This window comes from Oncorhynchus keta, chromosome 3 (assembly GCF_023373465.1).
Source record: "Oncorhynchus keta strain PuntledgeMale-10-30-2019 chromosome 3, Oket_V2, whole genome shotgun sequence".
In the NCBI taxonomy this organism is placed as follows: domain Eukaryota; kingdom Metazoa; phylum Chordata; class Actinopteri; order Salmoniformes; family Salmonidae; genus Oncorhynchus; species Oncorhynchus keta.
The window spans coordinates 9286593-9312844 of NC_068423.1; the positions used below are offsets into that span (position 1 = coordinate 9286593).

Consider the following 26252-nt stretch of genomic DNA (forward strand, 5'->3'; position numbering starts at 1 on the left):
GATTCATCAAGCTTTGTTTACAGGCCTGGATGTCTGTCAAAGTAGTTACGGGCACTGGAAAAAGGACTGGAAGGCACCCAGGCAATTTTAACAAAACCCTGCTTTGTCCTCCTACTCAAAAGCACACGCCAAAAACAACGCCCAGCACATGACAGTTATTACAGATAACTCAATTAGGCCATCATTGCCACTCCAATATGGTTCTGGCCTTGTGTTTTTGCTTTGTATTCTCTCATTATGTTGTTCATTTCTTCATTTGGTGTTCTTGCAACAACAACAAGCCTATGTGTGTGATGGCCGTAGGCCTGTGTGTGATGAAACCTGAAAAAACAAATAGCCAAATGTCCACGTCATGTCCACTCCATCATGTGTTTTTTTGAGAAGACCTTAGACATACTGTATTTTGTGAATGATAACCCACTCATATGACTCACAATGATGACATAGAATAAATACACTGCCCACAACAGTACTCCCTCTCTACTCTGTATAATTCTGTTGTGTTTACCTGTCTTTTCAGGTCTACCCTGTCCTGTCTGTCTCAAAGCCAGCTTTTCTATGACCATGGAGTTGGTTAATGGAGCCTTTGTTACATGCCAGCTGCTGGCATCAGTCCAACAGACATGACTGTAGGAGTGGACAGTATTCATATCATGTGAGGTACACTAATCCATAGGACGCTGACTATCGCGCTAGGGCTACAGCACATTTAGTGCTGTATTCAGCGACAGGCCAGCCCAACATTTTATAGCACGCTTTAACCTCAGAGCTATTTGATTGGACAGAGAATACCACTGTTTGGTGAGAGATTGAGGTGGGGAGAGAGAGACAGATGGATCTAAAGCCAGTAAGCCTTGAGGTCCAAGCTTATGGGGGGTTTATGCTCATCAAATCCTTCCGCTCCGACACACTGTGACATCACACCTATGGAAGGCAGGCGCGCACACACACACACATGCAGGCACGTACACACGCACACAAACATGGACACGTGCACACACACACACACACACACACACACACACACACACACACCTTGCAGTGTTTGAAGAAAGGTGTGACGTCAAGTGCTGATGTCAAGGTCGGACGTACTTAAGTGAGATGTTTGTTTGCCAAGTTGAACTTAAAGACGTTCAATGTTAATTGCATTACCAGTTTCGGTGGAATTGTCACAATGACCATATTATACCTACTATAAAGACCCTTTGACATTAAAGTGACATTGACATTTCACATTGATAAATTTGTCCTCCGATCAGGGGAGGGTGGTAATGGGACATAAGTTTAATTTCCTTATTTCATTACACTTAAAACTTTAAACATGTGGATAAAAACTGAAAGGGATATCATCTTTAGTCTTCTCATTCTAATGGTAGTTGAGTTTCCCCTACAAAAATAACCTGAAGAAGGGTCATTACCAACCTACAACAGGAAATAGGCCTATCAAAACTGGGACTATGATGCCCTCTTCAGGCTGCATGAAGAACTGCACATACTACATCTGTCCAACTACTAATTGTCTCCTGCAGTCTAAACCCCTCTCCTCTGGTATTTCTAAGGCCAGGTGTCCTTCAAATGTCTAATGTGTGCGACCTGAAGTGGTGTGTGTGAGTAAACTGGAATAATAGAGAGAAGTATTATTGATATGCTAGCCTATCATGAGGCACAACGTTGTGTTTTTGTTATTTAATTGCTTTTGTCAATGAAATTAGTTAATTTATGTGTTAAATCTCATAATATGCCCTCTAAGACATTCAAATAGGCTGGAGTAGCAAGTAGAGTCCCCAATTCAGTTGTGTTTCCACTCACAAATAGGGCTTTTTATTATGGGCGGTAGGGCTGAAAGAGGCTGTGTCACCCAATAGCGTGAGTTCTATTGTATCTGTGAAAGGCCCCAGCAGCACCATGGGTATTGTGTTCTCAAGAGGGGAATCAGGTTTCCTTGACAACCGCAGGATGCGTACCCAGAGGCCTAGGGACAGAGAAAAGGAGGCCAGAGGAGGAGGGAAAGAGACAAAAAACAAATGAGACTTTCCAGCCCCGCGTTTTCTCCAGCTTTTTTTTTATCAGGTCTTTTTTTGAAAGAGGGAGCGATGGAGGAGGTTGCCGCCCGGTCGTGACGGAGCCTTAGAGTGTTTGTGTGGTCTGTGTGTGTGTTTGTGTGTGTCCGTGCTGAATCGGTAAGTACTCCTGGCTGTTCCAATGTCTTCATAACTCTGGCTTATAGACCACACAGAGTAACAAAACAAAGGGACTGAAGGATGGAGAGAGAGAGGGACTGGAGTATTGGCACAGTTTGTGACATGTATCATTGTATCATTAACTTTCAATAGGAAACGCAAAGGCACACGTTGAGCCACTTTTACGCCTCGTCAAAACTATGACTGAATATGGAAGGGGATTAATATATTCCCATCAGTGTAAATGGAAACTATGATGTGATGTGGTGTGATGTGGTGTTTTGGACTGAATGGTGATCTTGTACACAAAGGAAACCATTTTTACCCCATCTGCCTTATCTTCACTTTTGAGAACAGTGGGAAAAACATTTAAAAAAAAGATGCGGCATCTCTTTGCGTTTCTTTTTCCAAGTTATTGCACTATTGACTAATAATAACACTTATTTATTCTAATGTATGATTTTCTGTTTTGACACAGTCAGGCCCACATCTTGACTCTGGATCATGCGTTTTACACTGCGACCCCGGAGGTAAGGGCTCATCCCAAAAGCCTAACAATTGATTAAGACTAGATCTACTGTGTAGGAATACGGTTCAGATCTCTGGATATCGGCATGTGTATATTGCATGTTTGTCAGGCCAGTTACATCGCACTTATCAGGAGTTGACTGAACATACGGTAAATGGACTATAAGGTTGACTTGACTGATTGTTGGACCCACAAACAATGGGCCTACTAAGTGTTGAACTACGTGGTATCCTCCTGTAACTCTTATTTTGGAGTTTTTTCTTTGTCGCTGGTAGCCCTATAGTGGATGGTGTTTTCGCAAATACCCGGGCCAGTCGCTGAGATCTCTTTGACAGATTTCTCTATATGGAGAGCTTTACTAATACAATTGAATTCAATTGAATTGAACCGGCTTGAGTGCTGAGTTTGGCCGTGTGTTTGGCTTGGCTCGAGGGCGTTTCACTTCTGGAACACACTCTTCGTAGCCGATTTGCTCCGACGAAAAGCCCAGTTCTCTTCTGCCCCAGTAAAAACCCAAACCCCAAAGGAGTCGCTTGCTCAAGTCGCTCTCACGCCATGACAGCACGTCACTCTCCAGCTGTTTGTTTTGACTAAGAGAACCGCTCTTATTTGAAGCCTGTCCATGGAACAAGTTAATTCCCTCTTCTTCTCAATGTGCTCAGTGCAGGACAAACTGAGACTACATGGAGATCACCACAACAAATGACATGACTTTAGGGCAAACTTGGTACCCCTCTACGTGGCACTACATGATACACAATATGATACCACGTGTCGAAGCTAAATACAAGTTCATTGCTATTGCATTACTAGTAGAGGTAGTTAGTTTAGTGTAGTGATGATTTCTGCTAAGCCCAACGCTAATCCATGTCCGTCTGTCCTCCTGTCTGTCTCCAGTGGCTGTTTGGTGCTGTGTCTTTCTGTCTCTCTGCTCACCCTGCTGCTGCAGAGCCTCTGGGTGCCTCCAGAGATGACCAGAGAGGAGCCGGCAGGTGCAGGGAGGTCCCCTGAGGAACAGGGTAAGTGTCCTAAGCATAGAAATATAATCTACATTCATTATACTGTATTTCTATGGATCTACTCTTCGAGGAATAGATTAGATAGTGAAATGCTTTACATGACTGAGATATTTTCTAGTGTGGACTCCTCTCTCTCTCTCTCTCTCTCTCCCCTACTCTCTCTCTTTGCCACTCCTTCCTGTAGTCCTATGGTTGGTGAGGAGTGATGCTATGGTTGGTGAGGAGTGATGCAGTAATTGTCAGCTGAGTAAACAGGCTAGGATAGGGGATGACATCACCATCATAGGGTTCCTTCCTGTATGTGTCATTGGGTAGATAGCCAATCCCAAAGGGGTCTCTGTTTAACCCCTATCCTCAGACCCCCAGACCCCACATCTACAACCTCCCTGTGGGTCCATAACCAGTGTATACACACACACACACACACACACCGGTAACCCCACACCACCGACACCCTAGCCCAAAATATTACAGTACTATTTTATTGTCTGATTTCCACGTTTGCTCAATACTAGCTATTCAGTGCCAGGCCAGCCCAACATTTTATAGACCACTCTACGTTTGTGCAAATGCTAATGTCTCAATCAGGAAGTCCTTGATCGGCCCTCCCAAATAGCCCCTTAAAGCCCAACTGACAGGCCTCTTAAACACACATTTACTTTTTACTACGCCCCTGGTTGACTTGTTTTTCTGGCCGTCTGCTGCAGTCTGGCTGGTTAGGTTGCTGTACGCTTATTATGTATACCATGGGGTTCGTCAAACAAGGAAAAGGACTACTGCTTTAGGTCAGCCAGAGGCATTGAGTGGAAGTGGAACAAACGACATTATGTGATGTTTGTTTTACTATATGTTTGCCTAGTGACCGTTATAGTGGGCGGTCTATGTCTACACTCTTAAAAACAAGGTGCTATCTAGAACCTAAAAGGGTTCCTCGGCTGTCCCCATAGGAGAACCTTTTGAAGAACCAAATCAAATTTAATTGGTCACGTACACATGGTTAGCAGATGTTAATGCAAGTGTAACGAAATGCTTGTGCTTCTAGTTCCGACCGTGCAGTAATAACCAACAAGTAATCTAACAATTTCACAACAACTACCTTATGCACACAAGTGTAAAGGAATGAATAAGAATATGTACATATAAATATATGGATGAGCGATGGCCGAATGGCATAGGCAAGATGCAGTAGATGGTATAGTGTACAGTATATACATATGAGATGAGTCATTTAGGGTATGTAATTATTATATAAAGTGGCATTGTTTAAAGTGACTAGTGATACATTTATTACATCCAATTTTTAATTATTAAAGTGGCTAGAGATTTGAGTCAGTATGTTGGCAGCAGCTACTCAATGTTAGTGATGGCTGTTTAACAGTCTGATGGCCTTGCGATAGAAGCTGTTTTTCAGTTTCTCAGTCCCAGCTTTGATGCACCTGTACTGACCTCGCCTTCTGGATGATAGTGGGGTGAGCAGACAGTGGCTTGGGTGGTTGTTTTCCTTGATGATCTTTTTGGCCTTCCTGTAACATCGGGTGGTGTAGGTGTCCTGGAGGGCAGGTAGTGTGTCCCTGATGATGCGTTGTGCAGACCTCACTACCCTCTGGAGAACCTTACTGTTGTGGGCAGAGCAGTTGCCGTACCAGGCGGTGATACAGCCTGACCGGATACTCTCGATTGTGCATCTGTAAAAGTTTGTGAGTGTTTTTGGTGACAAGACACATTTCTTCAGTCTCTTGAACAGCGCCATGTTCGCCACGATGTCTGTGTGGGTGGAACATTTCAGTTTGTCCGTGATATGTACACCGAGGTATTTAAAACCTTCCACCTTCTGTCCCATCGATGTGGATAGGGGGTGCTCCCTCTGCTGTTTCCTGAAGTCCACGATCATCTCCTTTGTTTTGTTGAGTGTGAGTTTTCTTTTTCCTGACACCACACTTTGAGGGCCCTCACCTCCTCCCCGTGGGCCGTCTTGTCGTTGTTGGTAATCAAGCTTACCACTGTAATGTCGTCTACAAACTTGATGATTGAGTTGGAGGCGTGCATGGCCACGCAGTTGTGGGTGAACAGGGAGTACAGGAGAGGGCTGAGAATGCACCCTTGTGGGGCCCCAGTGTTGAGGATCAGCTGGGTGGAGATGTTGTTTCCTACCCTCACAACATGGGGGCGGCCCGTCAGAAAGTCCAGGACCCAGTTGCACAGAGCGGGGTCCTCAAAGCGAGCAAATAAGTTGTTTAGTTTGTCTGGGAGCAAGACATCGGTGTCCGCTACGGGGCTGGTTTTCTGAACCCTTTTTGGTTCCAGGTAGAACTCTTTTGGGTTCCATGTAGAACCCTTTACACAGAGGGTTCTACACTGAACAAAAATATACAACATGGAAAAATGAATATAAGAAAATCCTCAATTGAAATATATTCACTAGGCCTTAATATAGGGATTTCACTGGAAATACAGATATGTTTCTGTTGGTCACAGATACCTTAAAAAATAAAGGTAGGGGTGTGGATCAGAAAACCAGTCATTATTTAGTGTGACCGTCATTTGCCTCGGGCAGCGCGACACATCTCCTTTGCATAGAGTTGATCAGGCTGTTGATTGTGGCCTGTGGAATGTTGTCCCAATCCTCTTCAATGGCTGTGTGAAGGTGCTTGATATTGGCGGGAACTGGAACATGCTCTCGTACACGTCGATCCAGAGCATCCAAAACATGCTCAATGGGTGACATGTCTGGTGAATATGCAGGCCAAGGAAGAACTGGGACATTTTCAGCTTCCAGGAATTGTGTACAGATCCTTGCCGACATGGGGCAGTGCATTATCATGCGGAAACATGAGGTGATGGCGGTGGATGAATGGCAGGACAATGGGCCTCGGGATCTCATCACTGTATCTCTGTGCATTCAAATTGCCATCGATAAAATGCTATTGTGTTGGTTGTCCGTAGCTTATGCCTACCAGCAAACTTTGACAGCAAACCGCTATCCAACATAATGCCATACACGCTGTCTGCCATCTGTCCGGTACAGTTGAAACCGGGATTCATCTGTGAAGAGCACACTTCTCCAACGTGCCAGTGGCCATTGAAGATGAGCATTTTCCGACTGAAGTCGGTTAAGATGCCGAACTGCAGTCTGGTTAAGACCCTGGTGAGGACAACAAGCACGCAGATGAGCTTCCCTGAGACGGTTTCTGACAGTTCGTGCAGAAATTCTTTGGTTGTGTAAAACCACATTTTCATCAGCTGCCTGGGTGGCTGGTCTCAGACCATCCCGCAGGTGAAGAAGCCGGATGTGGAGGTCCTGGGCTGGTGTGGTTACATGTGGTCTGCGGTTCTGAGGCTGGTAGGACGCACTGCCAAATTCCCTAAAATGACGTTGGAGGTGGCTTATGGTAGAGAAATTAACATTCAAATCTCTGGTAAACAGCTCTGGTGGACATTCCTGCAGTCAGCATGCCAATTGCACGCTCCCTCAGAACTTGAGATATCTGTGGCATTATGTTGTGTGACAAAACTGCACATTTTAGAGTGTCCTTTATTATCCCCATCACAAGGTGCACCTGTGTAATGATCATGGTGTTTAATCAGCTTCTTGATATGCCACACCTGTCAGGTGGATGGATTATCTTGGCAAAGGAGAAATGCTTACTAACAGGGATGTCAACAAACTTACGCACAAAATTTGAGAGAAATAAGCTATTTTGTGCGTATGGAACATTTCTGGGATCTTTTATTTCAGCTCCTGAAACATGGGACCAACACTTTACATTTTGTCTTTATACCTGGAACAAAAAAGGGTTCTACCTGGGACCAAATATGGTTATCCTATGGGGATAGCTTAAGAACACTTTTGGAACATGTAGGCGTGTAGCCAGAAAACCAAAAAATGCTTGTGAAAGGACGTAGTTATGGTAGATTCAGTATAATATATCATGGGTGTTCTTTCTAAATCGCCTCTTTTTATTGTGTCATAGTAAGTACTTTCTCTCACAGTAAACTCTTTTTACCTTCTGTTGGGAGCATAGGTCATCCAAATTTTGGTGGGGAATCCAGCAGAGAATTCAAATGGCCTAGTTTCATACAAGGCATCAATATTGAGACCACTCCTGTTGCAATGTGTTTTGGCATACACAGATACAGAGCATAGTGTACAAAGAGCACTACACATGATGATGGGCAATGTCTTACAGTAAACGTTGCATCTCTGACTGATATGAAATGGCAGTGTTAGGGTGAGAATGTTGAATTCAACCTGACCTCAATATGACTTTAGAACTGAGGTTGATGTCATCAAGTTGAGTCAAGGGCCAGCGTTACCCGTTATGGCGTCTGGGTAAACATTCACTTATGTCTAGGAGTGTGTCTATGTGTGTGGGTGTGTGTGCCCATGTGTGTGTGTGTGTGTGTGTATGCTCGGGTGTCGTTCCTGCATGTGTGTGTGTGGGGGGGTCTGAAACCACAAAGCCACGTGAGAATAGCGTAATTATGTGAAGAGCTCCAGTTACCACTCCAACAATATTTTCATGCCAGGAATTATGACTCTTTGCCATTTGTCCTAAAATAGGCATATTGAACATTTCAGTCTCACTGTAAAAAATCAATTAAAATCCTTGCACTAGGTGCATGTAATATGGAAAATGAACGACCATAATCACTCAATTCAACAAAAATAGATGGCGTTACGTAATCTGTTGATGGTAATGATGCAATCTGATATTTTATTTTAGGACAGGGCCTGATTGGCTTTGACATTTACAGTATGATGTGTGTACAGGTGGTCCATACAGGGGTTTCCATTTGGAATGTTTGATTCATGACATTATTTGTCCATGTCTCAGAATTCAGTGTATTTCTCACTGTGCCATTATAACATGGACTGTGAAAAAGGATGTGAATATTATATTCCATGGGTATGCTCTTTTATTGTGCAATACAGTATGTTACCAGATCAGGGCCAGGATTTCCCCTGACCATGTGACCTGACCAAAAAAAGAGAGACTCTGGTCACATGGTAACGGAATAGATCCTGACTATATACACTGTTCAAAAAAATAAAGGGAACACTTAAACAACACAATGTAACTCCAAGTCAATCACACTTCTGTGAAATCAAACTGTCCACTTAGGAAGCAATACTGATTGACAATAAATGTCACATGCTGTTGTGCAAATAGAATAGACAACAGGTGGAAATTATAGACAATTAGCAAGACACCCCCAATAAAGGAGTGGTTCTGCAGGTGGTGACCACAGACCGCTTCTCAGTTCCTATGCTTCCTGGCTGATGTTTTGGTCACTTTTGAAAGCTGGCGGTGCTTTCACTCTAGTGGTAGCATGAGGCGGAGTCTACAACCCACACAAGTGGCTCAGGTAGTGCAGCTCATCCAGGATGGCACATCAATGCGAGCTGTGGCAAGAAGGTTTGCTGTGTCTGTCAGCGTAGTGTCCAGAGGATGGAGGCGCTACCAGGAGACAGGCCAGTACATCAGGAGACGTGGAGGAGGCCGTAGGAGAGCAACAACCCAGCAGCAGGACCGCTACCTCCGCCTTTGTCCAAGGAGGAGCAGGAGGAGCACTGCCAGAGCCCTTCAAAATGACCTCCAGCAGGCCACAAATGTGCATGTGTCTGCTCAAACGGTCAGAAACAGACTCCATGAGGGTGGTATGAGGGCCCGACATCCACAGGTGGGGGTTATGCTTACAGCCCAACACCGTGCAGGACGTTTGGCATTTGCCAGAGAACACCAAGATTGGCAAATCCGCCACTGGCGCCCTGTGCTCTTCACAGATGAAAGCAGGTTCACACTGAGCACATGTGACAGACGTGACAAAGTCTGGAGACGCCATGGAGAACGTTCTGCTGCCTGCAACATCCTCCAGCATGACCGGGTTGGCGGTGGGTCAGTCATGGTGTGGGGTGGCATTTCTTTGGGGGGCCACGCAGCCCTCCATGTGCTCGCCAGAGGTAGCATGACTGCCATTAGGTACCGAGATGAGATCCTCAGACCCCTTGTGAGACCATATGGTGGTGCGGTTGGCCCTGGGTTCCTCCTAATGCAAGACAATGCTAGACCTCATGTGGCTGGAGTGTGTCAGCAGTTCCTGCAAGAGGAAGGCATTGATGCTATGGACTGGCCCACCCGTTCCCCAGACCTGAATCCAATTGAGCACATCTGGGACATCATGTCTCGCTCCATCCACCAACGCCACGTTGCACCACAGACTGTCCAGGAGTTGGCGGATGCTTTAGTCCAGGTCTGGGAGGAGATCCCTCAGGAGACCATCCGCCACCTCATCAGGAGCATGCCCAGACATTGTAGGGAGGTCATACAGGCACGTGGAGGCCACACACACTACTGAGCCTCATTTTGACTTGTTTTAAGGACATTACATCAAAGTTGGATCAGCCTGTAGTGTGGTTTTCCACTTTAATTTTGAGTGTGACTCCAAATCCAGACCTCCATAGGTTGCTAAATTGGATTTCCATTGATCATTTTTGTATGATTTTGTTGTCAGCACATTCAACTATGTAAAGAAAAAAGTATTTAATAAGAATATTGAATTCCTAATATTGAATTGCACACCCTTTTTCCCTCAGAACCTCCTCAATTCATTGGGGCATGGACTTTATAAGGTGTCGAAAGCATTCCACAGTGATGCTGGCCCATGTTGACTCCAGTGCTTCCCACAAATGTGTCAAGTTGGCTGGGTGTCCTTAGAGTGGTGGACCATTCTTGAGACACGTGGGAAACTGTTGTGTATGAAAATCCTAGCAGTGTTGCAGTTGTTGACACACTCAAACCGGCGCGCCTGGCACCTACTACCATACCCCCTTCAAAGGCACATAAATATGTTGTCTTATCCATTCACCCTCTGCATGGCACACATACACAAGCCATGTCTCAATTGTCTCAAGGCTTAAAAAACATTCAACCTGTCTCCTCCCCTTCATCTATACTTATTTAAGTGGATTTAACAACTGACATCAATAAGGGATTATAGCTTTCACCTGGATTCACCTGGTCAGTCAATGTCATGGAAAGAGCAGGTGTTCCTAATGCTTTGTACACTCAGTGTATAATATCAACTTTCTGTGCTGTCAATCATCCCCCAGGTCACCATGGTAACAGCGTGCGAAGACTGGCTCTACGCTTAGAGGCTCTGAGCTCTCAGGTGCAGCGGCTAGCGAGGGAGAGAGACACTCCCCAGCCTGCTAAAGAAGAACTTACTAACCTTCTGCAAAGGTACATCTACACTCCTAACACACATCCACACTCAGACAAAGTAGTTAAAATCATGTTATTGGATATTGAATACATAAATTCAACATTGAATCAGACACACAGCACTGAAACTACATTTTTCTGGTGAGTCTCATGTGGGTGTGTATGTGCGTAATTGTGTGGTCACCCAGTCTCCGGCAGGACCAGGAGGGCTTGGTGCGGTCCGTGGAGCGAGAGCTACAGAGAATGGCCCAGAAGCTGGAAAGCCTCGGTCATCAGCCCCACACACCACGACCACAAGACGACCACAGACCGCAGACAGGTAGGACTAGTAATAATACAATATGGTTCTTTAGTAGGCATACATTTATTATCAAAAGCAACTTACAGTACAGAGGGGCCATGCAGGAATCAAACCCCAAACTTGGAACCACATTGGAACTACATCATATAACATTAGCTAGAGAAGCTTACCATAACAGAGACCTATAATTACAGTTGGATCCTGTGTTGCTCAGATGGTAGATCATGGCGCTTGTAACACCAAGCGTCGTGGGTTTGATTCCACTGGGGCCACCCGCATGTAAAATGTCTGCATGCATGACTGTAAGTTGCTCTGGATAAAACCGTCTGCTAAATGGCATATATTATTATACACTGAGTATACCAAACATTACAGTGGCATGTGAAAGTATTCACCCCCCTTGAAGAGGCGATTTAGAAAGAACACCTGTGTTATTGACTGTACGCTTGTTTATTCCATGTGTAACTCTGTGTTGTTGTTCGTGTCACACTGCTTTGCTTTATCTTGGCCAGGTCGCAGTTATAAATTGGAACTTGTTCTCAACTAGCCTAACTGGTTAAATAAAAATAAAATAGAAATTTAGCGCCATCCATCATTCCTTCAATTCTGACCAGTTTCCTTGTCCCTGCTGATGAAAAACATCCCCACAGCATGATGCTGCCACTACCATGCTTCACTTTGATGGGATGGTGTTTTCGGGATGATGGGAGGTGTTGGGTTTGCGCCAGACATAGCGTTTTCCTTGATGGCCAAAAATGTCATGGAAAGGTGTTCCTAATGTTTTGAACACTCAGTGTATATATATTATCATAGAACGTCATACCAGTAACGTAGCATATAATGTATCATATCATAATATAATAATAATAATAATATATGCCATTTAGCTGACGCTTTTATCCAAAGCGACTTACAGTCATGTGTGCATACATTCTACGTATGGGTGGTCCCGGGAATTGAACCCACTACCCTGGCGTTACAAGCGCCATGCTCTACCAACTGAGCCACAGAAGGACCATCATAGCACATTAGTGAAGATGCAATGACTACATGCTTTTGTTGGAGTTGGCACCTGATTAAGCCAATGCAGCCAGTCTCCCCATTACACCACAATAAAACTATTGGTTGACTATAGTGCTTTAGAGATTGGCTGGAGGGACTCTGATATTGTTACTCAAGGCCGCAGTTCAGGGCTGTGCAATAGTTCAAGTTCAAAGATTAACAACATAGTGAAGTTAATAGCCTGGGATTCTAGAAGGGATGGTCGTTGGCCAGTAGGGGTCAAAGGTGAGAGACTACAGGTGAATATGATGGAGGGAGTCCTTAAGGCCGATGAATAAGGGGTTTAACAAGTCCCAGAGAGCTAGCTATGCTGGCGGAGTGTGTGTGTGTGATTGTGTGTGTATGGTGGTGTGTGTGTGTGGAGCAGCCGCTAGTAGGAGAAGGTTTACGTCCCCCGGAGAGGTGTCAGGTGGGAGTCGGGTTACTGGCCGACCCTGCCACGTGAGGACGGATGGAGGGAGCTGGGGAGGGAGGCAGAAAGGGATAGAGCGAGAGGGATGGAGGGAGAGAGAGCGAATGAAAGAGAGAGGAGGAGGGAGAGCGAAGAGAGAAAGTGAATGCTCACAAACCCTGAATAAGGTGATTCATACAACGCAGGCCACACAACCCCCCACACACACACTTCTCACCACGAGCAGCCCACCCTCCTTCCCGACCCGCCTCTCTTCCCCTCACATTACCTCAGACCCCATAAAGAGCGATCAAATTACCCAGGAGTCCTTTCAATGGCCTGTTGACTCGTACGTGTGTTTTTTCAGATGCTGATTTTTTTTTCATCTTCTCATCAGCTTTTTCGGGCTTCGCACCTTGGCTGTGACTGGGATTTTATTTTATTTTCTGCTCGTTTTACAAGGTTGTTTTACACAGCTAAGGCCTGTGTGTTTTGGCACGGTCTGCATTGTAAAGGAGAATGTTTGGGGTGGGGTAGGCAGGTGGGTTAGGTGTGTATGTTTGACATTTATGTGTGTGTGTGTGTGTGTGTGTGTGTGTGTGTGTGTGTGTGTGTGTGTGTGTGTGTGTGTGTGTGAGATTGACACTAGGGGGAAGAAGGTGGAGTGCTTACGGGAAGGGGCCTCTTTGGGAACACAGTGGGTTTCTTCTCATGCTATAGAATGCTACACTGTAAAAAAGCCAATTTAACCAATTGCTCAATCAGCGTTATTCTGAGTTGGGTAGACTTTGAAAGGACACCAAATTCAGCTAATGCGTTTTCAAAAAAAAGTTTCACTCAACAAACTTTTCTCATAGTGAGTATAAAAACTTGTTGAGTAGAATTACTAACTCATGTTTGCCTTTGGAAGGCAACACTGTATGTTGGTTCAGCTATATGCCCAAATGTTGAGGAAATTCATAATCCTATTGCAGCTGTTGCCGTACAATTCTATTCTATCTCAAGGCCAACAGACTGTTAAATAGCCATCACCCGGTTACTCAACCCTGCACCTTAGAGGCTGCTGCCCCATATACATAGACATGGAATCACTAGTCACTTTAATAATGTTTACATACTGCTTTACTCCTTTCATATGTATATACTGTATTCTATTCTACTGTATTTTAGTCAATGCCACTACATTGCTTGTCCTAATAGTTATATATTTCTGAATGACATTCTTTTACTTTTAGATATGTGTGTGTTGTTGTGAATTGTTAAATACTTCTGCTACATTAATCCATTTTAGAATAAGGCTGTGACATACCAAAATGTGGAAAAAGTCAAGGGGTCTGAATACTTTCCAAATGCACTGTATATGGTCATTTTTACATATATAGGGTAAAGTTGCAAATGTAATAATGAGGACAGCAATCACTTTTGCTCCCCGCACTGCATGGTCGTAGCGGGAGAAGAAGAGAAGCTCACTCTGAGTTGGTCTGAACCATTTCATTATGAGATGGTGGGAAATCCAAGGTTGTGCTATATCCAATTGGCTATGTCATAGATATTTTTTTTTGTTGAATTTAACCCCGTGTTTCTCCCCAATTTCGTGGTATCCAATTATTTTTAGTAGCTACTATCTTGTCTCATCGCTACAACTCCCGTAAGGACTCGGGAGAGACGAAGGTTGAAAGTCATGCGTCCTCCGCTACACAACCCAACCAAGCCGCACTGCTTCTTAACACAGCGCACATCCAACCCGGAAGCCAGCCGCACCAATGTGTCGGAGGAAACACTGTGCACCTGGCAACCTTGGTTAGTGCGCACTGCGCCCGGTCCGCCACAGGAGTCGCTGGTGCGCGATGAGACAAGGATATCCCTACCGGCCAATCCCTCCCTAACCCAGACGACGCTAGGGCAATTGTGCGTCGGACCTCCCGGTCGCGGCCGGTTACGACAGAGCCTGGGCGCAAACCCAGAGTCTCTGGTGGCACAGCTGGCGCTGCAGTACAGCGCCCTTAACCACTGCGCCACCCGGGAGGCCCTATAGATAATTTTTAAAGATAAATATTGATACATTACTAGCCCAAACACTTTTTTAATCAAATCGCTTTGATTCGTTCCTCTAATCAAACCAAATCGCACCGAATCGTTTGAAATTAAAACGTATCGTTCCTCCATCGGGCCCGTGTATCTAAATACATATCCAATTGTTCTTGAAAGGGGTGGGCATGGTTTTGAGCAAACATACATTCGTAATTTTACTCAACAAGCTTATTAAAATGTAGCTCACTTCAAGTCACATTCTCAGTGGGTCAGAAGTTTACATACACTCAATTAGTATTTGGTAGCATTGCCTTTCAATTGTTTAACTTGGGTCAAACATTTCGGGTAGCCTTCCACAAGCTTCCCACTATAAGTAGGGTGAATTTTGGCCCATTCCTCCTGACAGAGCTGGTGTAACTGAGTCAGGTTTGTAAGGGCTCCTTTCTCGCACATGCTTTTTCAGTTCTGCCCACAAATGTTCTATGGGATTGAGGTCAGGACTTTGTGATGGCCACTCCAATACCTTGACTTATAGCCATTTTGCCACAACTTTGGAAGTATGCTTGGGATCATTGTCCATTTAGAAGACCCATTTGCGACCAAGCTTTGTCTTGAGATGTTGCTTCAATATATCCACATAGTTATCCTACCTCATGATGCCATCTATTTTGTGAAGTGCACCAGTCCCTCCTGCAGCAAAGCACCCCCACAACATGATGCTGTCACCCGTGCTTCACTGTTGGGATGGTATTCTTCGGCTTGCAAGCCTCCCACTTTTTCCGCTTGGCCATAACGATGGTCATTATGGCCAAACAGTTCTATATGCCAGAGGACATTTCTCCAAAAAGTATGATCTTTGTCCCCATGAGCAGTTGCAAACCGTAGTCTGGCTTTTTTATGGCGTTTTTTTTATGGCTTCTTCCTTGCTGAGCGGACTTTCAGCTTATGTCGATATAGGACTCGTTTTACTGTGGATATAGATACTTTTGTACCGGTTTCCTCCAGCATCTTCACAAGGTCCTTTGCTGTTGTTCTGGGATTGATTTGCACTTTTCGCACCAAAGTACGTTCATCTCTAGGAGACAGAACGCGTCTCCTTCCTGAGCGGTATGACGGCTGCGTGGTCCAATGGTGTTTATACTTGCGTACTATTGTTTGTACAGATGAACGTGGTACCTTCAGGTGTTTGGAAATTGCTCCCAAGGACAAACCAGACTTGTAGTCTAGAATTTTCTTTCTGAGGTCTTGGCTGATTTCTTTTGATTTTCCCATGATGTCAAGCAAAGAGGCACTGAGTTTGAAGGTAGGCCTTGAAATACATCCACAGGTACACACCTCCAATTGACTCAAATGCTGTCAATTAGCCTATCAGAAGCTTCTAAAGCCATGACATAATTTGCTGGAATTTTCCAAGCTGTTTAAAGGCACAGTCAACTTAGTGGATGTAAACTTCTGATCCACTGGAATTGTAATGCAGTGAATGATAAGTGAAATAATCTGTCAGTAAACAATTATTGGAAAAATGACTTGTCATGCACAAAGTAGATGTCCTAACCGACTTGCCAAAACTGTAGTTTGTTAACAAGAAATTTTTGGAGTGGTTGAAAAACAAGTTTTAATGACTCCAACCTAAGTGTATATGAACTTCCGACTTCAACTGTATGTAATGTATTGTCATAGATTTAAATTTTATCTGGGAAATGTGCAAATAAGGTAGATTTCGTTTTCAAGTTGAATTGTACGTTCACTCAACTAGAGAATGTATGTTAGTTCAACGATATGCCCAATGTTAAGAAAACTCACAATCCTATTGCATCTGGTTGCCTTACAATATGCATGTTGAATCAACATTTAATTTTTACAGTGTAGGAATCGAGTGCTGATTCAAGTGTATTACCTACTGAGTACTCTGAGCAGCACAGAGGTTGTTGGTAAAATAAAGTATAATTATATATATTATCACAATCTCTTTTGTCAGGTCTCCGTGAGGTTTGTGAGGTGCCCGAGGACCCTGTGTATCCCCACTGTGCTGAGAAAGTTGAGGTGAGTCACAACACAACACAATTAGTTGACAGTTAATCTTGTAAATGCTAAATCTGTTTTTGTTGTTGGGCTCATGAAGTCAACATTTCTCCTGTTACTGTTGTCCCAAACCTATTTTTCTGTCTCTATCCCTTTCTTTTCGAACACAAACACTTTGGCGTTACATTCCCAGTTCCTGCAAGCCCGTTGGGACTCAGACCTCTGCTATGCTTTCTACGGGGTGGATGGTACCACCTGCTCCATCCTGACCTACCTGAGTGAGAGAGAAGACTTCTGTCCCCCCCACCCTGGAAGAAACCATTCAGCACCACCATGGCACCAGCAACCACGCACCCACAAAGAGAAGGTAGCTTTAGAACAGGTTGAATGTCACTTGGCATAGGTATTATGACTATCAAAATCTGTCATGGAAAAACAATGTTTATGGACTTCACTGAACATATGCTGACGGTTTCAGTAGCCTTTTGTCGAGACATGAAATGATCTTTTATTCTTTTTTATTTAACCTTTTATTTAAGCACAGAGTCATGCTGAGACCACTGTCTCTTTTGCAGATGAGCCCTGCATTTATTTATTGAAACTTTATTTAACTAGGCAAGTCAGTTAAGAACAAATTCTTATTTACAATGACGGCAAAAGGCCTCCTTCGGGGACGGGGGATATAAAAAAATGATAATAAAAATAAAGGACAAAACACACATCATGACAAAAGAGACAACACTACATAAAGAGAGACCTAAGACAACAAGATAGCAAGGCAGCAACACATGACAACACAACATGACATCATCATGGTAGCAACACAACATGGCCGTAGCACAACATGGTACAGTAGCAGCACAAAACATGGTACATGCACAGACAACAGCCCAAAGGCAAGAAGGTAGAGACAACAATACATCACGCAAAGCAGCCACAACTGTCAGTAAGAGTGTCCATGATTGAGTCTTTGAATGAAGAGATTGAGATTAAAATGGTCCAGTTTGAGTGTTTGTTGTAGCTTGCTTGAGCACATCAATAAACGACAATGACACTATTTATACAGTTGAAGTCGGACGTTTACAAACAGTTAGGTTGGAGTCAATAAAACTTGTTTTTTAACCACTCCACAAATTTCTTGTTAACAAACTACAGTTTTGGCAAGTCGGTTAGGACATCTACTTTGTGTATGACAAGTAATTTTTCCAACAATTGTTTACAGACAGATTATTTCACGTATCACAATTTGAGTGGGTCAGAAGTTTACATACACTAAGTTGACTGTGCCTTTAAACAGCTTGGGAAATTATGTCATGGCTTTAGAAGCTTCTGATAGGCTAATTGACATCATTTGAGTCAATTGGAGGTGTACCTGTGGATGTATTTCAACGCCTACCTTCAGACTCTGTGCCTCATTGCTTGACATCATGGGAAAATCAAAAGAAATCTGCCTTGACCTCAGAAAAAAATTGTAGACCTCCACAAGTCTGGCTTATCCTTGGGAGCAATTTCCAAATGCCTGAAGGTACCATGTTCATCTGTACAAACAATAGTACGCAAGTATAAACACCATGGGACCACGCAGCTCTCATATCGCTCAGGAAGGAGACACGTTCTGTCTCCTAGAGATGAACGTACTTTGGTGCCAAAAGTGCAAATCAATCCCAGAACAACAGCAAATGACCTTGTGAAGATACTGGAGGAAACAGGTACAAAGTATCTATATCCACAGTAAAACAAGTCATATATCGACATAACCTGAAAGGCCTCTCAGCAAGGAAGAAGCCACTGCTCCAAAACCACCATAAAAAAGCCAGACTACGGTTTACAACTGCACACGGGGACAAAGATTGTACTTTTTGGAGAAATGTCCTCTGGTCTGATGACACAAAAATAGAACTGTTTGGCCATAATTAAAATTGTTATGTTTGGAGGGAAAAGTGGGAGGCTTTCAAGCCGAAGAATACCATCCCAACTGTGAAGCACAGGGGTGGCAGCATCATGTTGTGGGGGTGCTTTGCTGCAGGAGGGACTGGTGCACTTCACAAAATAGATGGCATAGTGAGGTAGGAAAATTGTGTGGATATATTGAAGCAACATCTCAAGACATCAGTCAGGAAGTTAAAGCTTGTTTGCAAATGGGTCTTCCAAATGGACAATGACCCCAAGCATACTTCCAAAGCTGTGGCAAAATGGCTTAAGGACAACAAAGTCAAGGTATTGGAGTGGCCATCACAAAGCCCTGACCTCAATCCCATAGAAAATGTGTGGGCAGAACTGAAAAAGCTTGTGCGAGTAAGGAGGCCAACAAACCTGACCAGACAATAATTATGTTGGTCGCACAGGTCACCACCTTTGTGAAGGGGGAGTATATGGGCCGCCTTCCAGACCCTGGGGATGGTACCAGAAATAATTGTTGTAAGGTTAAAAATGTGTGTTTAAGATTCTGCAATCAGAGGAGCCGAAAGCTGCACCAAGAAAGGGTCAAGCAAATCAGTCCCAGTGTTTTTTACATCAATATTGTGCAAGGCGTCTGGCACATTACAAGTAGAAAGTTGTTGGAATGAAAAGAAAAATTCAGCAGAAGTTGACCGGACTTCCATCGAGCCAACTAGAGGCTGGGAAAAGGGCAGGCAGTCAACTGTCTGACCAGGGTCAATTAAACCACAATTTCTTTCAAAATTATAAAGCCTGCCGAGATAAAATGCTGATTTAGAAGCACTATTTATCTCATCTTTCTCAGTAATGAGACAACTTGCTTAGTTAGGGAAGGAGAGGAATTTCCTGTAATAAACTGTTTTCCGAAATGTCACCACAAGCTTTCTTTATTGAGGAAGGGCATCTATTTCTCAATTGCCGAAAAAGCTGCCAATCAGCTACGGAGTCAGCATTTCTTGATTTGTCAGCATAACTAGATCTGAAAGTTCTATAGAGAACCAAGAATTTGTTCTATTTCTTACTCTAAGGCGTTTACAGGGACTGTTTTTCTGCCAGCGAGATAAAAATGAACGAGAACAATTCTAGAGCTAATTCAGGGTCAGGCATGCAGCTAATAGAGATGTCAGAGTAACACATATCATGAAGAAAAGTTTGCGGGGGAAAAAATCACAATCTACAGTGACTTCAGAAAGTATTCACACCTCTTGACTTTTTCCACATTTTGTTGTGTTACAGTCTGAATTTAAATTGATTCAATTTAGATTTTTTTTTGTCACTGACTTATCTACACACACAGAATGTTTTTCAACATTTCTACAAACGAATAAAACATTTGAAGTTGAAATGTCTTGAATCAATTAGTATTCCACACCTTTGTTATGGCAAGCTTAAATAATTCATGAGTAAAAATGTGCTTAACAAATCACATAGTAAGTTGCGTGGACTAACTCTGTGCAATAATAGTGTTTAACATTCATTTTGAATGACTACCTTATCTCTGTAGCCCACACATACAATTACTGTATCTGTAAGGTCCCTCCGTCGAGCAGTGAATTTCAAACACAAATTCAACCACAAAGGCCAGGGAGGTTTACCAATGCCTCACAAAGAAGGGCACCTATTGGTAGATAGGTAAAAATAGAAAAAGCAGACACTGAATATTCCTTTGAGCATGGTGACGTTATTAATGACACTTTGGATGGTGTATCAATATACCCAGACACTACAAAGATACAGGCGTCCTTCCTTTTTTAAAACTTTTACCCCTTTTTCATGGTATCCATTTGGTAGTTACAGTCTTGTCTCATCGCTGCAACTCCCATACGGACTCCTGAGAGGCGAAGGTCGAGAGCCGTGCGTCCTCCGAAAAACAACTTAGCTAAGCTGCACTGCTTCTTGATGCACGGAAGCCAGTCGCACCAATGTGTCGAAGGAAACACCGTACACCTGGCGACCGTGTCAGCGTGCATTGTGCCCGGCCTGCCACAGGAGTCACTAGAGCGCGAAGGGACAAGAACATCCCTGCCGGCCAAGCCCTCCCCTAACCCGGACGACACTGGGCCAATTGTGTGCCGCCCCATAGTTGTCCCGGTTTCGGCCGGCTGCGACAGAGCCTGGACTCGATCCAGGATCTCTAGTGGCACAGCTAGCACTGCAGTGCCTTGGACCACTACGCCACTCGGGAGGCCCATGCATTCTTTCTAACTCAGTTGCCGGAGAGGGAGGAAACTGCTCAGGGATTTCAGCATGAGGCCAATGTTGAATTTAAAACATTGTTTAATGGCTGTGATAGGAGAAAACTGAGGATGGATCAACAACATTGTAGTTACTCCACAATACTAACGTAATTGACAGAGTGAAAAGAGTAAAGCCTGTACAGAATGATAATATTAAAAACATGCATCCTGTTTACAACAATGTACAATAAATGTCGCAAAGCAATTCACCTTTTGCCCTGAATACAAAGTTGTATTATTACCACTCAGGATATGAACTAGATGCAGACATAGGAGGTGGATAGTATAGTTCTCAGATAATTGATTATAAATCCTGGGCAGGCAAAGGGCAGGTAGAGGACAGGCAGAGGTTTGTGATCAGGTCAGAGTCAGGCAGGTACAAGATGGTAAGCAGGCTCAGGGTTAGGGCAGGCAGAATGGTCAGAACCGGGAAATAGGAGACAAAGGGCTGTGAGATATAGGTTTAATCCTAGACACATGAAAAGTGGGATGTATGCAGAGGGTACAGGGCAACAGAAGACGAACAGCAGAGGGGCTAAGAATCAAGGAGATGGGGAAAGGGCCGATAAAACGTGGGGACAGTTTGCGGGACTCTACCCGGAGGGGCAGATCCTGAATGGACAGCCATACCCTCTGCCCGAGACTATAATGGGGAGCCGGGGTCCGGTGGTGTTCTGCCTGTCGTCGATACCTGGGGGTGGTCTTGAGAAGAGCCAACCGGGCTCTCTTCCAGGTACGGTGACAGCGGCGGACAAACATCTGGGCCGAGGGTATGTTGACCTCTTGCTCCGGGAAGAGCGGGGGAGCACTCAAAATGCGAGGGGTTGAGCAAGGGAGGAGGTTGCAGGCGTACTCTACCAACACGAGCTGCTGGCTCTAGGTGGGAGGATTGGCGGACACGAGGCAGCGAAGAGCCTGATTGGCTCGCTCCGACTTGCTGTTAGACTGGGGATGGAACCCGGAGGACAGGCTGGTCGATGACCCAATCAGCATGCCGAACACCTTCCAGAACTAGGATGAGAACTGAGGACCCCGGTCAGAGGCCATGTCCATCGGAAGTCCATGGATCCATGAGCTGTGCCATCTCTTTGGCTAAGGGTAGCTTGGGGGAGAGGAATAAAATGGACGGCTTTGGAAAACCGGTCCACCACGTTAAGGATAACTGTGTTGCCATCAGATGGGGGGAGACCAGTGACAAAGTCCATGGATATATGTGACCAGGGATGGTGAGGGACGGGAAGTGTTTGAAGGAGGCCTGCCGAGGAGTCTTATTCTGGGCACGCACGGTGCAGGTGGTGATAAAGGCTGAGAAATCAGGAACCAAGATGGGCCACCAAAAACTTTGTCATACAAAGGCCAGTGTCCGACGGGAGCGAGGATGGCAGGCCAGTCGAGAGGAATGAGCCCATTCCCAGAACTGAGGAACAGGCAGAGTCCGGGACAAACATCCGGTTAGCCGGGCCCCCTGCACCCCACGGACCTGGTTCTCTATACCCCAGATGAGTGCAGCTGCGAGACAAGGGATAGGTAGGAGATGGTGAAGTTGAATCGGGTGAACAGCATGGCCCATCGAGCTTGCCTGGAGTTGAGGAGCTTGGCGGTGCGGATATATTCCAGGTTCTTGTAATCTGTCCATACTATGAATGGGTGTTCCGCCCCCTCTAACCAGTGCCTCCACTCCTCCAATGTGGGGAAGGCAGAAGGTGCCGGCGGGGAGGCAGAAGGACAGATACCCCCTGCAGCCAGGGAGTCCTCGATATACGTCTCCATCTCCTTGGTCTCTGGCCCTGACAGGGAATAAAGCCTTCCCCCGAGGTGGTGTAGTGCCCGGGAGAAGGTCAATGACTTAGTCATAGGACCGATGCGGAGGAAGCGAGGTGGCATGGGCCTTGCCAGGGGATAATGGGGCAGATGGGTGACACCTGGAGTGGGGTGGAGACAAGCACAAAGACTGGTGAAACAGATCAGGGTGTGACATTTATGTTTGGGGCAAATCCAATACAACCTATTAATGAGTACTGAGAACTCCATATTTTCAAGCAAAGTGGTGGCTGCATCATATTATGGGTAAGCTTGTAATCGTTAAGGACTGGGTAGTTTTTCAGGATAAAAAAGAAACGGAATGGAGCTAAGGACAGGCAAAATCCTAGAGGAATACCTGGTTCAGTCTGCTTTCCACCAGATACTGGGTGACGAATTCACCTTTCAGCAGGGCAATAACCTAAAACACAAGGCCAAATCTACACTGGTGTTGCTTACCAAGAAAACAGTGAATATTCCTGAGTGGCCGAGTTACAGACTTGAATTAAATCTGCTTGAAAATCTATTTCGAGACCTGAAGATTGTTGCCTAGCAATGATCAACAACCAATTTGTGAGGGCTTGAAGAAGGGGGTAAATGCCATCAACAGATAGTTGTGTATTTTGGCTTATGGACATATCAAAAACCAAAAGCACATTTTTGGGGGGTGATATTTAGAGAACTTGATGCCACAAGAGTTGATTTCACTTATATAGCCAACCTCCCCCTTCTTTCAGTCTGTGACACCAGAAGATGTGGTAATCAGCAATGTCCTTATCCGGGATCGAACCATTTGTCCAAGTCTCTGTGAGAATAAAATGTCCGGGCTCATGTCATGCACCCAAATATCATGAAGGTCCATCTTTGACATCAAACTTTGTACGTTGATATGTAACAACCCAACTCTATGCACTTTGAATACAGCAGGGGTATCCATTTTTGTGGTATTTGAAGTAACATTATGGGACGAGCTTACCACAGTGGGCTTCCCAATTGGGCTAACAGTAACAGTGGATTTATTTTTTTTATGGTCACGATTGTTACTGGCAATACCCCTGGGGACATGATTATCTGTAGAAGTACTATGATAATGCTGTGAAATAGCAGGAATGGGATGAGTTTCCTGAGCAGGGGTTGGGATGTTTTTGAGTCAATGATTTATAAGAGCCTCCTTATTGTTGGCTAAGATAACTTTTTCCCCTTTCAAATTTGGATGCAAGCCATACCTCAATCAAATTATTTTATCTAATTCTAACTTGCATACACTACTTTCGTACTGCTTTAATATTGTTGTTCAATAATCCCTTTTTATTTCACACAGGCAGAGGTCCGGACGACTCTGATGCCATTGTATGAGGTGTTTGGTGGAATTCAGGGTCCTGCAGGAAGGTTCATCCGGTCCAGGGTGGAGAGGCTGTCTACATGCTGGATAAAGGCGAGACACAGGATACGAGAGAACACCACTAAGACGACTTCACTGCAGAAGAGGGTGGGTTAACCACAGAGATCCTATTAAATGAACTTCTAATATGCCATTCTATGGGGTTAACATACTTTGAAGTTCATTCGATTTCAAACTCCTACATACTGCATCTATATTTATAATCCCCCTATCTCCTGCTGTAATATTTTCATACACTTGAAGTTGGAAGTTTACATACACCTTAGCCAAATACATTTAAACTCAGTTTTTCACAATTCCTGACATTTAATCCTAGTAAAAATTCCCTGCAGCAAAGCACCCCCACAACATGATGCTGCCACCCCCGTGCTTCACGGTTGGGATGTTGTTCTTCGGCTTGCAAGCCTCCCACTTTTTCCTCCAAACATAACAATGGTCATTATGGCCAAATAGTTCTATTTCTGTTTCATCAGACATTACATTACATTTAAGTCATTTAGCAGACGCTCTTATCCAGAGCGACTTACAAATTGGTGCATTCACCTTATGACATCCAGTGGAACAGCCACTTTACAATAGTGCATCTAAATCTTTTAAGGGGGGGTGAGAAGGATTACTTTATCCTATCCTAGGTATTCCTTAAAGAGGTGGGGTTTCAGGTGTCTCCGGAAGGTGGTGATTGACTCCGCTGTCCTGGCGTCGTGAGGGAGTTTGTTCCACCATTGGGGGCCAGAGCAGCGAACAACTGGGCTGAGCAACTTACTTCCTCAGTGGTAGGGAGGCCAGGCCAGAGGTGGATGAACGCAGTGCCCTTGTTTGGGTGTAGGGCCTGATCAGAGCCTGGAGGTACTGAGGTGCAGCTCCGTAGGCAAGCACCATGGTCTTGTAGCGGATGCATTTGGAAGCCAGTGGAGAGAGCGGAGGAGCGGGGTGAAGAGAACTTGGGAAGGTTGGAACACCAGACGGGCTGCGGCTTCTGGATGAGTTGTAGGGGTTTAATGGCACAGGCAGGGGAGCCCAGCCAACAGCGAGTTGCAGTAATCCAGACGGGAGATGACAAGTGCCTGGATTAGGACCTGCGCCGCTTCCTGTGTGAGGCAGGGTCGTACTCTGCGGATGTTGTAGAGCATGAACCTACAGGAACGGGCCACCGCCTTGATGTTAGTTGAGAACGACAGGGTGTTGTCCAGGATCACGCCAAGGTTCTTAGCGCTCTGGGAGGAGGACACAATGGAGTTGTCAACCGTGATGGCGAGATCATGGAACGGGCAGTCTTTCCCCGGGAGGAAGAGCAGCTCCGTCTTGACCAGACCAGAGGACATTTCTCCAAAAAGTGCAATCTTTGTCCCCATGTGCAGTTGCAAACCGTAGTCAGGCTTTTTTATGGCGGTTTTGGAGCAGTTGCTTCTTCCTTGCTGAGCGGCCTTTCAGGTTATGTCGATATAGGACTTGTTTTACTGTGGATATAGATACTTTGTACCTGTTTCCTCCAGCATCTTCACAAGGTCCTTTGCTGTTGTTCTGGGATTGATTTGCATTTTTGGCACCAAAGTACGTTCATCTCTAGGAGACAGAACGTGTCTCCTTCCTGAGCGGTATGACGGCTGCGTGGACCCATGGTGTTTATACTTGCGTACTATTGTTTGTACAGATGAACCTGGTACCTTCAGGCGTTTGGAAATTGCTCCCAATGATGAACTAGACTGGTGGAGGTCTACAATTATTTTTCTGAGGTCTTGGCTGATTTCTTTTGATTTTCCCATGATGTCAAGCAAAGAGGCACTGAGTTTGAAGGTAGACGTTGAAATACATCCACAGGTACACCTCCAATTGACTCAAATATGTCAATTAGCCTATCAGAAGCTTCTAAAGCCATGGCATAATTTTCTGAAGTTTCCCAAGCTGTTTAAAGGCACAGTCAACTTAGTGTATGTAAACTTCTGACCCACTGGAATTGTGATACAGTGAATTATAAGTGAAATAATCTGTCGGTAAACAATTGTTGGAAAAATGACTTAAAGTAGATGTCCTAACCTACTTGCCAAAACTATCACTCCAACCTATGTGTATGTAAACTTCCGACTTCAACTGTATGTCTTTAATTATTTTGAGTTACT

At 44.7% G+C, this 26252-nt stretch overlaps 1 protein-coding gene across 4 annotated transcripts in view; it reads left to right on the forward strand.

Moving 5' to 3' along the window:
- Positions 1–26252, forward strand: part of LOC118365676 (alpha-1,6-mannosylglycoprotein 6-beta-N-acetylglucosaminyltransferase B-like) — a 53564-nt gene that overhangs the window by 1322 nt on the left and 25990 nt on the right. For 2 of the 4 annotated variants that reach the window (XM_035748050.2, XM_052488418.1), the window contains exons 2-9: positions 521–660; positions 2659–2710; positions 3607–3728; positions 10840–10969; positions 11140–11270; positions 16715–16779; positions 16952–17125; positions 24055–24222. In XM_035748050.2, coding sequence (XP_035603943.1) covers positions 2685–2710; positions 3607–3728; positions 10840–10969; positions 11140–11270; positions 16715–16779; positions 16952–17125; positions 24055–24222 — 816 coding nt within the window. In that variant the 5' untranslated portion in view covers positions 521–660; positions 2659–2684. Of the gene's footprint in view, positions 1–520; positions 661–1899; positions 2181–2658; positions 2711–3606; positions 3729–10839; positions 10970–11139; positions 11271–16714; positions 16780–16951; positions 17126–24054; positions 24223–26252 lie in introns of those variants that run through there. The other 2 variants (XM_035748053.2, XM_035748060.2) reach the window with 2 other exon arrangements.